The sequence below is a fragment of the Leucoraja erinacea genome, chromosome 6 (genome assembly GCF_028641065.1).
Source record: "Leucoraja erinacea ecotype New England chromosome 6, Leri_hhj_1, whole genome shotgun sequence".
In the NCBI taxonomy this organism is placed as follows: Eukaryota; Metazoa; Chordata; class Chondrichthyes; order Rajiformes; family Rajidae; genus Leucoraja; species Leucoraja erinaceus.
Window position 1 is genome coordinate 11834621 of NC_073382.1, and position 15571 is coordinate 11850191.

A 15571-nucleotide genomic window follows, 5' to 3' on the forward strand; every position below is an offset into this window, starting at 1 on the left:
AGAGTCTGCAGATACTGGAATCATGACCAAAGCACTATAGGAACTGAGCGGGTTAGACACCATCTGGGTTGAAGAATGGACAGGCGGCACCCTTCATATACAGTGGCTTGCAAAAGTATTCATACCCCTTGAGCTTTTCCACACGTTGTCACGTTACAACCACAAACGTAAATGTATTTTATTGGGATTTTATGTGATAGACCAACACAAAGTGGCGCATAATTGTGAAGTGGAAGGAAAATGATACATGGTTTTCAAATTTATTTAAAAATAAAAAACTGAAAAGTGTGGCGTGCAAAAGTATTCAGCCCCCTTTACTCTGATACCCCTAAATAAAATCCAGTGCAACCAATTGCCTTCAGAAGTCACCTAATTAGTAAATAGAGTCCACTTGTGTGTAATCTAATCTCAGTATAAATACAGCTGTTCTGTGAAGGCCTCAGAGGTTTGTTAGAGAACATTAATGAACAAACAGCATCATGAAGCCCAAGGAACACACCAGACAGGTCAGGGATAAAGTTGTGGAGAAGTTTAAAGCAGGGTTAGGTTATAAAAAAAATATCCCAAGCTTTGAACATCTCACGGAGCACTGTTCAATCCATCATCTGAAAATGGAAAGAGTATGGCACAACTACAAACCTACCAAGACATGGCCATCCCCCTAAACTGACAGGCCGGGCAAGGAGAGCATTGATCAGAGAGGCAGCCAAGAGGCCCATGGTAACTCTGGAGGAGCTGCAGAGATCCACAGCTCAGGTGGGAGAATCTGTCCACAGGACAACTATTAGTCGTGCACTCCACAATTCGGGCCTTTATGGAAGAGTGGCAAGAAGAAAGCCATTGTTGAAAAAAAGCCATAAGAAGTCCCGTTTGCAGTTTGCCACAAGCCATGTGGGGGACACAGCAAACATGTGGAGGAAGGTGCTCTGGTCAGATGAGACCAAAATTGAAGTTTTTGGCCTAAATGCAAAACGCTATGTGTGGCGGAAAACTAACACTGCACATCACCCTGAACACACCATCCCCACTGTGAAACATGGTGGTGGCAGCATCATGCTGTGGGGATGCTTTTCTCCAGCAGGGACAGGGAAGCTGGTCAGAGTTGATGGGAAGATGGATGGAGCCAAATACAGGGCAATCTTGGAAGAAAACCTGTTAGAGTCTGCAAAAGACTTGAGATTGGGGCGGAGGTTCACCTTCCAGCAGGACAACGACCCTAAACATACAGCCAGAGCTACAATGGAATGGTTTAGATCAAAGCATATTCATGTGTTAGAATGGCCCAGTCAAAGTCCAGACCTAAATCCAATTGAGAATCTCTGGCAAGACTTGAAAATTACTGTTCACAGACGCTCTCCATCCAATCAGACTGAGCTTGAGCTATTTTGCAAAGAAGAATGGGCAAAAATTTCAGTCTCTAGATATGCAAAGCTGGTAGAGACATACCCCAAAAGACTTGCAGCTGTAATTGCAGCAAAAGGTGGTTCTACAAAGTATTGACTCAGGGGGGCTGAATACTTTTGCACGCCACACTTTTCAGTTTTTTATTTGTAAAAATATTTGAAAACCATGTATCATTTTCCTTCCACTTCACAATTATGCACCACTTTGTGTTGGTCTATCACATAAAATCCCAATAAAATACATTTACGTTTGTGGTTGTAATGTGACAAAATGTGGAAAAGTTCAAGGGGTATGAATACTTTTGCAAACCACTGTACTTTCCCTGATCCCATTTGCCCACTTCCCTGCAATTATGCCCAGATATTTCAGCTCCAGCTTTTTCCACTGTAAATTCTCACATAAACATATCAACAACCCACCAATAGTTGATGCTGCAAAGCTCACTTTCAGTTGAAGAACACCACTACTCTAATCAACTCTAAGCTTCTGTTACTCAAATTGCCTGAAAGTTTGTTAATTAAAATAAATTAAAATATTTTAAAATGAAGCCAGAGTTATACCTTTCTTCTCTAGAGGAATTTTACCTCAATTTTCTAACCCACTTCACAAGCGCCACACTATTCCTCCAGTCCCAACCAAGATATAAACACTTATGTTATTGGCAGTACATCTCACGTCAAGAGCATCAGCCGAACATTGAAGTGTCCAGTTCATCTATGCAAGCTCTGTAAACTATTCTGTTAGTCCCAATGCTCCTGGTCTTTTCCCTTTGCCAAAGCATATTTATCAAATTATTTTTGTAGTTTACTGTGGAATCTGCTTCTACCATTCTTATAGCAGTGAATATCAGTTTAGGTTTCATGGAAGCATCTTAGCTACTTGCAGCAATTTGCATTGAGAGAATTGGCAGCAAATTAAGTGAGAGCAAATGTTAAAGAAGGAACTGCAGATGTTGGAAAATCGAAGGTAGACAAAAACGCTGGAGAAACTCAGCGGGTGAGGCAGCATCTATGGAGCTAAGTTGATTAGAGTCTGAAGAAAGGTTTCGACCCAAAACGTTGCCTATTTCCTTTGCTCCACAGATGCTGCCTCACCCGCTGAGTTTCACCAGCATTTTTGTCTACCTAATTGAGAGTGAAATTGAGCTGTTACAGAGGTAGACAAGGCAATCTTTTATTTTATTCAGTGCCAAGTATCACAAGATACAAAGATGGTGGGGAGGCGGAAGGTTGAAAACAGTTTATGCCTGGAGTGGCCATTGTATGGTGGATGGCTGACTTGAAATGCTGAATGGTCTCAGGTGAAAGGCATGTTCCTGTGGCAGTGCCCCCATGCTGCCCTGCTCCGCCCTCATTGCCCCACTACCACCATGCCACCCTGACCCCTCTGCACTGCCCCACCAATTGTGCAGATAGCACAACCAGGCTGTGCTTCCATGCATTAGCCAGCACTGTACCCTTCATACAACTAAATATCACAAGTGAAAATATCCCAGGGCAAGTGAGATGTTATCTTACAAAACCTCAAGCCTGAGGAGATATTATGCAGAATGATCAATGATTCTTGTTGAGGTGAATCAATAGTCCCCCCCCGTCCCCCCGTCCCCCCGTACCACACTCACTCTGGCCTTCCCCACATTACACATGTCCATTGCTCAGCTGTACTACCACCAAACTCGTAGTTACACCCAGTTCCGTACCTCTGCCCCCTCAATTCCCTAGATATTTCACTTCTTTCATCGATCACTTCTCTGGATTCTCTCCATTATTGTTCATTAAATTCCAATGAAGCTTCCCACCACCCCCACACAACCTGATGCATTGCACTCTCAGCAACCAAAGTACCTCCAACACAGAGAAGATTTAGCACAAAGGACATCAGACACAGGGAATGGCACATCATCTTAACTTGGAGCCTCATGTTCCTGCATTGTGTCTAAATTCTTGAACACTCAACTCAAGAACACTGGGAAAGGATCTTTACAATTCTCAAAGGTTCAAGATAACAGAGCTCCAGGATTATCTGATGCGCGACCCAAGGATCATTAACAAACACTGAATTTACTAGTGACATCCACATCACAAAAAAATAATATCTTTCACGCACTGAGTGCATCACATGCTCACCTCAACTCGAAGCGCCCCGCAGGCTTTCAGAAACTCTTTGATGTTATTCAGACATTCCACCTCTGATTTGGGGTCCTGGTGTATCTGTGGAATACAAACAAAATTAGGATAGAATTAAAACACAAACTGTGAATATCATCATCTCTTAAAGCAATTAGCAATCTACACTCAGCTAAACGTCGGATACCCAGGGTGGAAAGTGTATTAGGCAAGATCCTATTCCAAATTTTGCACATTTAAAACAAAAGCCTCCTCTAATTTTCCAGATTCAGTGTAACTACATTCCGACATCCACACCACTTTCAAGAATGCATAACATCCTGTTACAGCTGCAGATGGGACAGTCAGGGAAGTGTTCAGGGTGGCAGTAGGTGGTCAGGGAACTTGAACTTTGGACCACATCAACGTCCAGATTAAATTTGGCAAGGATGTTAATATCTGGTTCAATCTGGTTCAATCTCACACAGTAGTCAGAGTGAGGCATGGGACCAGTGACTAGGGAAAGAACTGGTGAGGCAAACTGATGATGATGATGACTTCAATCTTCCAATATACAGAGAAAATGTAAACGTTTTAAAAGAAGAAAGTTTGTCAGGGGTTATGGGGAGGCGGCAGTAGAGGGAAAGATAGAACACCATTATTGAATGACGGTATAGACGTGATGGGCTGAATGGCCTGATTCTGCTCCTATAACCTATGAACTTTAATCGTACAGTATAACACCTCCGCTTCCACAGCCACACCATGAAGCAAGCATTCCCTTTGTGACTCCCTGATCTGCTTTTCCCATCCCACCATTGTCCTTGTCTTATTACACTTTCCCCATATAGCCACAGGAGATTGGATACCTGTCCTTCCATCTCCTCCCTTCCCACCATCCTACAACCTAGATACACTTCCCAGGTGAAGCTGGGATTTGCTTGCACTTCCAATCAATTCAGAGTTTGCAATGTTGTCTCCTCTAGTGTGGAGACACCAAATGCAGATTCAATAACCACTTTGTAGAGCACCAGCAGTCAATCTGCAGTAGTGACCCAGAGATCCTAGTTGCATGCCAATTTAATCTCGATTCACTCCTAGTCTCATCTGTCTGTGGCCTCCTGAATTGTTATGAGGCCAAACACAAACTGAAGGGACAAAATCACATGCTAGCAGTCATGATGCTGGATTGAAAAGACTAGCAACTCAGACCATAGGCACACCAACAATGGATGATGATCCCCGCACTACTCCCAAGAATTATTCTCCCAAGTATCATTTTTCTCAGCTTCAAAACAAGACGACTGCCAAACTCCACAAAAAGTCATGACCTAACCTCCAAACCTAACCACTTAACATTGCGTAGCACATCACAGCTGGTGAACTGCTTTTGAAACATGGTCCTTCCAAGGAGATGGTGAAACCTAATGAGAAAGACAATTTGTGGCCATCAAATGCCGCAAAGAGCATGCAGGTACATTGTCAGAAATGGTCCAGGTGAATTTGAGTGCCAGATGAAAGTTAGTGGTGAAATGGACGAAGTCAGTGAGTTCTGCATAGGTGCAGGAGGTGTCTCCAACGCAGTCGTCAATGTAGTGGAGGTAGAGTTCGGGGATAGGGCCACGGTACGTCTCGAACAAGGATTGTTCAACGTACTCTATAAAGAGGGCAGGCAGAGCTGGGGCCCATGCGCGTGCGCATAGCTACGCCTTGGATTTAGAGGAAATGGGAGGAGTTTCAAAGGAAAAGTTGTTGAGGGTAAAGACCAGCTCCGATACCGGAGAAGAGTATTAGTAGTCGGGGATTGGTTGGTTCTGCAGTCGAGGAAGAAACGGAGGGCTTTAAAACCCTCCTGGTGGAGGTGTAGAGTGACTGGACATCCATGGTGAAGATGAGGGAGTGAAAGTCATGGAGGAAATGAAGAACGTGCGAGGTGTCTTGGACATAGGTAGGTAGGGAGGGATTTGACCGGGGGGGGGGGGGGGGGGGGGGGGTGCGGAGGGGGGGGAGGGGGATAGGATGGAGTTTGAGGTATGTGGAATTAAGTTCGGTGGGACTCGAACAAGCAGAAACAATGGATCTGCCAGGACAGTCAGGTTTGTGGATTTTAGGGTGAAGGTAAAATCGGTCCATGCGGGACTGGGGATCAATGAGTTTGGAGGCTTGGGAGGGCAAGGAGTCGGAATTGATGAAGTCAGTGATGGTGTTTGAGATAATGGCCTGGTGCTCATCTGTGGTGTCATGGTCCGAGGATAAGTAGGAGGAGGTGTCTGAGAGTTGGCGCCTGGCCTCAGACCGGTAGAGTCAGCGCACGAGACCGCTACGGCACATCCCTTGTCGGCAGGTTTGATCACCCAGTCAGGGTTGATGCAAAGTGAGTGAAGGGTTGTACGTTCAGGGGGGGGAGACGTTAGAGTGAGAAAGGGGAGTGGAAAAGTTGAGGCGGTTGATGTCCCGCCAGTGGTTTAAAATGAAACGGTTTAAAGCAGGTAGATGGCCATGAGGGGGAATCCAAGAGGAGGGGGTCCGTTGGAGACAGGAGAAGCAGTCATCACTAGGGGGTGAGGACTCCTTCCCATGGAAAAAGGCTTGGATGCGGAGGCGACAGAAGAAGACCTCTACATCGTGGTGGACATGGAACGTGGGGTCGGAGGGGAACAAAAAAATCAGGCCTCTGCTGAGGATAGACCATTTGGTACCGGGGGGGGGGGGGGGGGGGGGGGGGGGGGAGATGGTGAACATGTGCAAACTCCATAAAGGCATGATCCGGATGGTGGAACCTGGGTCTCTGGCGCTGTAAGGCTCCAACACTACCACTGCGTCATCATGCCACCCTGATGTACATGCTTTGATGGTGGGGAGGGCTGATTCCATGAAGGGTCCACCACTTTCTGCAGAGTATGCACGTAACTATAAACTTCAAGGTGGTATTGGCTTTGGTATTGATTTATTATCCTTGCGTGTACCAAGACACAGTGAAAGACTTTATTTGCATGCTCTCCATTCAAAACATACTATACATGAGTAAACGATCAAGCCATACACAAGCATAACAGGTACTGCAAAGAAGAAAAATACCAGGCTGCAGAATATAGTGCTACAGTATTACCGTTACAAGGAAAAAGTTCAAGGTCCACAATGAGATAGTTTGGAATATTGGCCTTGCAAACTACTTTATGGGAAGACCATTCAGTAGTCTGTTAACAGCAGGGAAGAATTACCAAAAGATTAGCAACTCAGATCACAGTCTCTCCATCATTCCTGGGGATCATTCTCCTGGGGATCCAAAACTGATGGGGCGTGCTCTCATGTTTTTGTATATTCCGCCCGATGGGAGAGGAAAGAGGGAACCACCTGGGTGAACATGGTCCTTGATTGTGGGCTGCTTTCCCGAGGCAACTTTATAGATGGATTCAATGATCAGGAGGTTGATCTGTGTGATGGACAGGACGACATACACAACTCTCTGCAATTTCTTGCAATCTTGGGCAAAGTTGTTGCCAAATCAAGCTGTGACGCATCATAAAAGGATGCTTTCTGGTGTACATCTGTAAAAACTTGTAAGAGTCATTACAAATATGCCAAACATCCTTAGTACTCTGAGGAAGTAGGTGTTGGTGTGCTTTCTTGGCCATAGCTTCAATGTGATTGATCCAGGACATATCATTGGTGATATTTACACTGAGGAACTTGAAGCTCGCAACCATCTCCACTTCAGCACTATTGATGCTGATTGTGGCATATACACCTTGCTTCCTTAAATCAATAACTAGCTCCTTTGTCATTGACATCAAGGGAGAGGTCCTTGTCTTGACACCATGTTATTAACCCAGAATTAATGTGTTAGGTGTAGTGATCAACGGGTCAGAAAGTCAAGGATCCAGTGACAAAGATGGAGTGCTGACGCTGAGGTCCAAGCATTTGGAGATGAGTTTGGTTGTGATTATAGTGAAGGTGGTTATGATTAATAAAGAGGAATCTGATGTAGGTGTTCTTGTTATCTAGAAGTTCCAGCAATGAGTGCAGGGCCAGAGAGATGGCATTTGCCATGGACCTGTTGTGACAGTAGGCAGAGTGCAGTAGATCAAGGCTATCCAGGAGACCGCTGACTAATCACCACTCATGATTCGGTCAACCACATTTGTTAGCAAATTTAGAAATGGCACTGAAGCTATGCTTAGCCCCACAGCCATGGGTGCAAAGAGTAGAACCCCTGCTAAGCACACAGGTTCACCAGTATTGATGGTCAGCAAGGAGATACTGTTACCGATTTAGGTCTGCCAATGGTATTAAGTTTAGAGAGGATGACTGTGTTGAACGCTGAGCTGCGATCGATGAACTACAGCCTGACCTTTATGTTTCCGAATGGTCTAGACGAGAGTGGAAAGCCAATGAAATAGAATCCGCTGCTGACCTGCTGTGGCCACAGGCAAATTGAAGCAGCTCGAGGTCATTTCTGAAGGAGGTGATTAGTGCCATAATCAAGCTCTAGGCACTTTGTTACACTAATGGAAGTGCTGCCAGATTGTAGTAATAGAGGTAGTAATTGCGGGAGTCCAGCATCAGGGGCCACAGTTTAAGAATTAGGGGGCTGGCCATTCAGACCGGAGATGATGAAAAACCTTTTTCACCCAGAGAGTTGTGAATCTGTGGAATTCTCTACCTCAAAAGGCTATGGAGGCCAATTCCCTGGTTGCTTTCAAGGCACAGTTAGATAGAGCTCTTAAAGATAGCGGAGTCAGGGGATATGGTGAGAAGGGGTGGATGATCAGCCATGATCACAGTGAATGGCGGTGCTGGCTAGAAGGGCCGAATGGCCTACTCCTGCACCTATTGTCTATTACTGTGCTCTTCTGGGCATCTTAAAATAGATGCCCTTCTGATGTAGGTGGGAACCTCAGAACACAAAGCGAGAGACAGAAGATGCCCTTGAATACTCCGGCCAATTGGTCCATACACATCTTTAACACTTGGCCATGTATGCCATCAGGGCTCGAATCACCCTCTTGAAGAATGCTCTGACATTGGTCTCAAGAGACTGAGATCATTGGTCTCGAGAGTCTGAAATCATTCAAAGTATGCATAAAAGACATTGAGATCATCCAGAAATGGTGCGTCATGGCCTCTTATGCTACCCTGTTCCTCCTTGTAGCCCCACCAACGCAGGTGAGCATCCACCTGCGCCTCCAGTTTGGTCCGGAACATTAATATCCAGTCAGATATAAATGATTCGAAGCTCATTGCTGATCAATAATCGCTAACCATCCTCCGGTGAGGCAATTTCAAAACTGGTTAAACCAGTCATCTCCATTAACAGAATATGCCTCGTACAAACAGATGAATTAACCCGATTCATGCAGTTACTTAAATATTTGACAACAGCATCCAAGGAAGTAAAGATTGTGTTCTATGTTTTAAATTGCCAACAAACAGAAATTAATGTTACACACAATTTTAACAAATGTTGAAAGTATGGAGATCAGACCCAAAAGGGTTCAATTCAACACATTAAGATTTTTGGTACCCACATAACACTGGGCAACACTGAGAAATATTCCTTCAATTGGCTGACTGCTCCTCAGCAAAGAGACCTGTTGAATTGTCCTCTGATATGATCCATTTATACCAAGCACTTTGTTTCACAACTCTTAAAATAAGTTAAAGTTCAAACCTGCTTCCACGTTTGGGTAGCTGTCTAGTTTTTGCCTTTTTTAAAGAGCAGAATTCTTCATCCAGTTAACAATCCTTTCCTGATTTCTCACTTTTCCTGCTTCATCAATACTCAGATGGTCAATATTTCTCTAGGCTTCTTATTCTTGTCTCTCATTTACTTTTCCACTTCACTTTATCTCCAGCACAATGACTTTGGCTAGGTCACATTTTTTTACATGCAGCTCTGGTCGCCCCATTACAGTTGGTTGTGGAGGCTTTCAAGAGGGGGCAGAGGTTTACCAGAATGCTGCCTAGATGAGAGGGCTTCGGCCACAGGCAGAGGTTAGATAGAAGGTACACAAAAAGGCTGGAGAAACTCAGCGGGTGCAGCAGCATCTATGGAGCGAAGGAAATAGGCTTAGATGGAGGGCAGGAGGGATCCCAGAGAGGGGGCAGTTAGAGAGGAGGTTGTGAAACAGTCTCCGGAGAGAGGAGGAGAACTTCTTCAAGGTAGGCATACCTTGAAGAGATTTTGCAGTGGAGTAGAGATTAGATAGACTTGGATTGTTTTGCCGGAGGTTGAGGAAAGACTTCATAAAAGTATAGAAACGATTATGAGAGGCAAAGATAGGGCAGACAGTGAGAACCTTCCCCCCCCCCCCCCCCCCATGGTGGAAGTGTCAAACATTAGAGAGCATAGTTATACAGTGAGAGAAATGTTTAATGGAGATATGCAGGGCAAGTCAAACAAGGGCAGGACCTACACAGTAATGTTACTCCTCTGTGTAGTGTTGCAACGCGACTTCTCCAGCCGGTGTCACGGGGTTGGAACAACCCGGACCGGGACAGTACATCACCCGGCACGGCTTCATGGCTGTGGGACTCACCATCGCCCGTGGGGGTTCCAACCTTGGACTTTCAGACCGGGAGCGGGGCCGTAAATCGCCCCGCGCGGCCTAAAATGGCCGTGGGACTCATCATCGCCCGCCTGGGGCTTGGACATCGGGAGAGACACGGAGAACAGGGGAGAGAAAAGACTTGCCTTCCATCACAGTGGCTTCACTGTGATGGATGTTTGTGTGAATTTAATTATGTGTATGTCTGTAAGACAGTGTCTTTGTTTGTATGGCTGTGGAAACAACATTTCGTTTGAGTCTCACTGGGGCTCAAATGATAATAAATTTGTATTGTTGTTGATTGTTGTTGTATTGTAGAGCAGAGGGATCTAGGAGTGCAGGTGCATGGTTCCTTGAAGTCGCAGGTAGATAAGGTGGACAAAAAGGTTTTTGGCACTTTGGCCTTCATCAGTCAGAGTATTGAGTAAAGAAGTTGTGAGGTCAACATGTGTAAGAAAAACTGCAGATGCTCGTTTAAATCGAAGGTAGACACAAAATGCTGGAGTAACTCAGCGGGTGAGGCAGCATCGCTGGAGAGAAGGAATGAGTGACGTTTCTGATTGAGACCCTTCTTCAGACTTGGGCGATCATGTTGCTGTTGTATAAGACGTTGGTGAGACTACATTTAGAATATTGTGTTTAGTTCTGGGCACCACGTTATAGATATTGTCAAGCTTGAAAGGGTTCAGAAAAGATCTACAAGGATGTTGCCAGGACTAGAGGGTGTGAGCTATAGGGAGAGGTTTAGTAGGCTGGGTCTCTATTCCATGGAATGCAGGATGAGGTGAAATCTTATAGAGGTGTACAAAATCATGAGAGGAATAGATTGGGTAGATGCAGAGTCTTTTGCCCAGAGTAGGGGAATTGAGGACCAGAGGACATAGGCTCAAGGTGAAGGGAAAAGATTTAATAGGAATCTGAGGGGTAACTTTTTCGTACAAAAGGTGGCGGGTGTACGGAACAAGCTGCAAGAGGCGTTGAGGCTGGAACTATCCCATCATTTAAGAAACAGTTAGACAAGTTCATGGATAGAACAGGTTTGGAGGGATATGGACTGGCAATCGCAGGCGTGGGACTAGTGTAGCTGGGATATTGTTGGCGAGTTGGGCCAAAGGGCTGGTTTCCACACTGTATCATTCAAAGACTAAGTACTGTCAGGTGAAATCAGTTTAGGTAGACATCATTTTCAGCACAAACATTGCGGGTTGAAGGACCCGTTCCTATGATGTACTATTCTATGTTCTATGTAGATTTTATCAAGTGATTGCTTTGGAAGATTCAGGCAGGTGAATCAACATGCTGGAGTGATGCTGACTCATCCTGGGATCACACAGACTTCTAGTCAAGGTGTCAAATCATGGCTTTGCAACCATACTTGTGCCCGAGTCAGAAAGTTTTGGATTCCAGCTCTCTCTGGAGACCTGCAGCTAAATCCAGGACAACATTCTAATGCAGTACTGTCAGAGTTTCTGCTTACAGTTAGAACAATGGACCTACGAGATCTCATGGCCACTGTTTCCAAAAGGAGAGTGAAATTATTCAGTCTCCTGGTCTATTTTTAGCCAACAAAACACCAGCAAATAAAGCTAATCAGTCATTATCTCATTATGTAAACTGATTGCAAAACTTTCCACATTGCAGCAATAACCACCATTCAAAAGGTCCTTAACCAGATTCAAGGCATCTGAGTGACCTTGACATTGTGAAATTCCAATGCAAGAATTGCCAGTGCTAGAAGTCTGAAATCAAAATTAAAACTGCAGCTTAAGCTGCTGAGTGTTTCTAACAATTTCTGTTTTTATTATTGAAATTTAAGTTTTTTGTATCACACAACAGGGCATTGACGCTATCAGTCTCCACACATTGCTTACACAATGCAACAAAATTAAATAAAAACATTTAACCGAACAAGGCTTGGAAAATGCATTTGTGTTTTTCGGGGGAAATGGGCAAGGAGACATTTTATCCTCCAATTCTCACTTCCATAGCCAAGGCCAATCCTCAATCATTCCAGGATTCACGTTAATCAAGAAGGAAACTATCATGTGTCACTAAAACTCACAAAATATCCTAATTTACAAAAAAAAAAATGACAAGTGCTGGAGTCACTCAGCAGGTCAGGCAGCATCACTACAGAATATGGATAGGTGACATTTCGGGTTGGGATCCTTCTTCAGAATGATTGAAGGAGAGTGTTATGTCTGCGATTGAAAGTGCCTGTGAATGTGTGTCTGGGATGAGGTACATGTAGGTGGAGTAGGTTTGGGATAGGTGGTAGCGAGGGAGGGATGTGCCTAGGGGTGGGGATGGGCCATCTCCATTGGGGAATGGTGGTGTCTGGATGGGTGGTACCTTGGTCTGGAGGTGGGATACCCATGGGGTGGGGAGGGCTAGGGTGGGATGTACCTCGGGCCGGGGAAGAAACTGGGTTAGGGGTGATGGTATCTAGATGGGGTTGATAGAGGGGTTGAGGATTGTCTGGGTGTGGGGGTGGTGGTGTGTCTGGTATAGGTAGTGTCTAGGGAGAGGAGCGGGTTGTCTGGGTGATGGTCCATCTGGGATGGGAGGTGCCTGGCGTGGGGGGCTTGAGGGGAGGTCGGGTTCGGGAAGAGCCCCGCTCACTCACCCGCTGCACCGAGCCCGGCACCAGCCGCTCCAGCAGCCGGCAGAGAGCCACCCCATCCCGGAGCACGGCCCGCAGGAAGGCCTCGGGGTCCGACACGCTCTTCTTGGGGGACTCGAGTACCCCGAGGCTGATGAGCCAGGTCACCGTCTGCTCGGCCGAGCTCATGGCGTCCGCGGGCCGGGCGCTGGCTGCTGGCTGCCGGCTCCCCGAGCCACAGCCTCTGCTTCACCGGAGCTACTCCGGGATGCCCAGCATGGCAGACGGAGAGTCGGCCGAGCGCACTGATTATCCCCGACCCTCGCTGCTCCGACAGCCCATCGCTGCTGACGCCCCCTAGCGCCGTCCGCTCCGTATGCCCAACCCCCTCGCCGCAGACCCCGTCCCCTCACCCCGCCCCCTCGCCGCACACCCCGCCCCCTCACCGCACACCCCGCCCCCTCGCCGCACACCCCCCGCCCCCTCACCGCACACCCCGCCCCCTCACCGCACACCCCGCCCCCTCACCGCACACCCCCCCCCCCTGACCGCACACCCCGCCCCCTCATCGCACACACCCCCCCCCCCTCACCGCACACCCCCCGCCCTCCTCGCCGCACACCCCGCCCGCCCCTCACCATCACCCCGCCCCTCACCGCCGCAGCCCCCTCCCCCTCACCGCACACCCCGCCCCCTCACTGCACCATCACCCCGCCCCCCCACCGCACACCCCCCCCCTCACCGCACACCCGCCCCCCCCGCCCCCCGCCCGCACACCCCGCCCCTCACCATCACCCCCGCCCCCTCACCGCACACCCCGCCCCCTCACCGCACACCCCGCCCCCCACCACACCCCGCCCCCTCACCGCACCCCCCCGCCCCCTCGCCGCAGACCCCCGCCCCCTCGCCGCAGATCCCGCCCCCTCGCCGCACACCCCGCCCCCCCCCCACCGCACACCCCGCCCCTCACCCCGCCCCTCACCGCACACCCCGCCCCTCGCCGCACACCCCGCCCCCTCCCCACAGACCCCGCCCCCCCCTCACCGCCCCCCCCGCCCCCTCACCGCACACCCCGCCCCCTCACCACAGACCCCGCCCCCCCCCCCGCACACCCCCCCCCCTCACCCCGCCCCCGCACACCCCCCCCCCCCCACCACCGCACACCCGCCCCTCACCCCGCCCCCTCACCATCACCCCGCCCCTCACCATCACCCGCCCCCTCACCGCACACCCCGCCCCCTCACCGCAGACCCCGCCCCCTCACCGCACACCCCGCCCCCTCACCACAGACCCCGCCCCCTCACCGCACACCCCCCCCCCCCACCGCAGCCCCCCCCACCGCACCCCCTCACCATCACCCCGCCCCCTCACCGCACACACCCCGCCCCCTCACCGCAGACCCCGCCCCCCTCGACCCGCACACCCCGCCCCCTCCCCTCACGCACACCCCGCCCCCCTCACCGCACACCCCTCACCCCCTCACCCCCGCCCCCTCACCGTAGACCCCCCTCACCGCATCACCCCGCCCCCCCCGCACACCCCCCCCCTCCTTGCAGACCCCCCCCCTCACCGCAGGCCCCGCCCCCTCCTTGCAGACCCCGCCCCCCCACGCAGGCACCCCCGCCCCCTTATCAGACCCGCCCCCATTACCCCTGACCCTCCACACAGGAACCGCCCCTTCCTCACAGACCCCGCCCTTCCACATAGGCCCCGCCCCCACAGCCCCCCTCCTAAAACCTCGCCCCCTCTTCAGACCCCGCCCCCTCCCGAGAGCCCCCTTTCGGCCCGAAACAGGCACCGTCACAGAAACCGCCCTTCCACATAGGCCCCCCCTTCATCGCCCCTCTTCACAGAAGAAGGGTTTCGGCCCGAAACGTTGCCTATTTCCTTCGCTCCATAGATGCTGCTGCACCCGCTGAGTTTCTCCAGCTATTTTGTGTACCCTCTTCACAGAGTCCGCCCACCTTATCACTGACCCCGCCCCCCCCTCATCATGCAAGAAGAGACCAAATCCCCTCCCAGCAGATCCAGCCCACTCCCGCCCTCTTCTGACAGTTCTTGGCAAAGATACTCTTGACTCCGATCTAGAGCTCCGCCCCATCCCCACAGATTCTCAGAGCCCATCCTCTGAGCCCCTCCCATCTCCACAGAACCTCTCCCCCTTAAAGTCATAAGGAACAGTAGAATTAAGCCATTCAGTCCATCAAGTCTACTCCAGTATTCAATCATGGCTGATCTATCTCTCCCACCTAACCCCATTCTGTTGCCTTCTCCCCATAACCTCCAACACCTGCACTAATCAAGGAGCCAATCCCCTTTCCCCCTGCCCCATCCAGTAGATCCTAACTCCATTTCCCGAAGGGCCCATTACGCTGACCTTCCACTGACCCAGCCCGCATACCCATCCCATCTGCTTCCTGCAAAGTCTGAAGTAGGGTCTTGACCCGAAACGTGTGGGATATATCCCCCCACTTTTTGAGTTGGGGGATGGCCTATATTATCCCCCAGTTTTTGGAGGCCGAGCAACAACAAAATATAATAATTGTGCCACCCTCCCCCCGCTCGGTCACCGGGTACCTCCGAGGCCAGTGATCAGTGATCGCTCAGCCCCCCCACTTTCAAAAACGTTCCACGGCCCCTGCTTCAGGTAGCCCCGGCATTCCCTCACTCTCTATCACTCCCCCATTCAAGTTGCACTAGCTTCTCATTTTCACCCTACAAACAGCTTACAATGGCCCGTTTCCTTCATAATTGTTACTTTTTTGCATATCTTTCATTCATTGTTATTTATCTTTCCACATCACCGTCTATATCTCTCGTTTCCCTTATCCCTAACCAGTCTGAAGAAGGGTCTCGACCCGAAACGTCACCCATTCCTTCTCTCCAGAGATGCTGCCTGTCCTGCTGAGTTA

The 15571-nt window shown here is 49.4% G+C and overlaps 1 protein-coding gene across 2 annotated transcripts in view; it reads right to left on the reverse strand.

Moving 5' to 3' along the window:
- LOC129697892 (rho guanine nucleotide exchange factor 7-like) overlaps positions 1 to 13030 on the reverse strand; it is a 90040-nt gene extending 77010 nt beyond the window's left edge. Inside the window, exons 1-2 of one of the 2 annotated variants that reach the window (XM_055636612.1) lie at positions 12684 to 13030; positions 3531 to 3614 (exon numbers count right to left, since the gene is read on the reverse strand). In XM_055636612.1, the coding sequence (XP_055492587.1) occupies positions 3531 to 3614; positions 12684 to 12848 (249 nt within the window). In that variant the 5' untranslated portion in view covers positions 12849 to 13030. The remainder of the gene's footprint in view (positions 1 to 3530; positions 3615 to 12683) is intronic. The other variant, XM_055636611.1, reaches the window with a different exon arrangement.
- Between the last annotated feature and the right edge of the window lie 2541 nt (positions 13031 to 15571).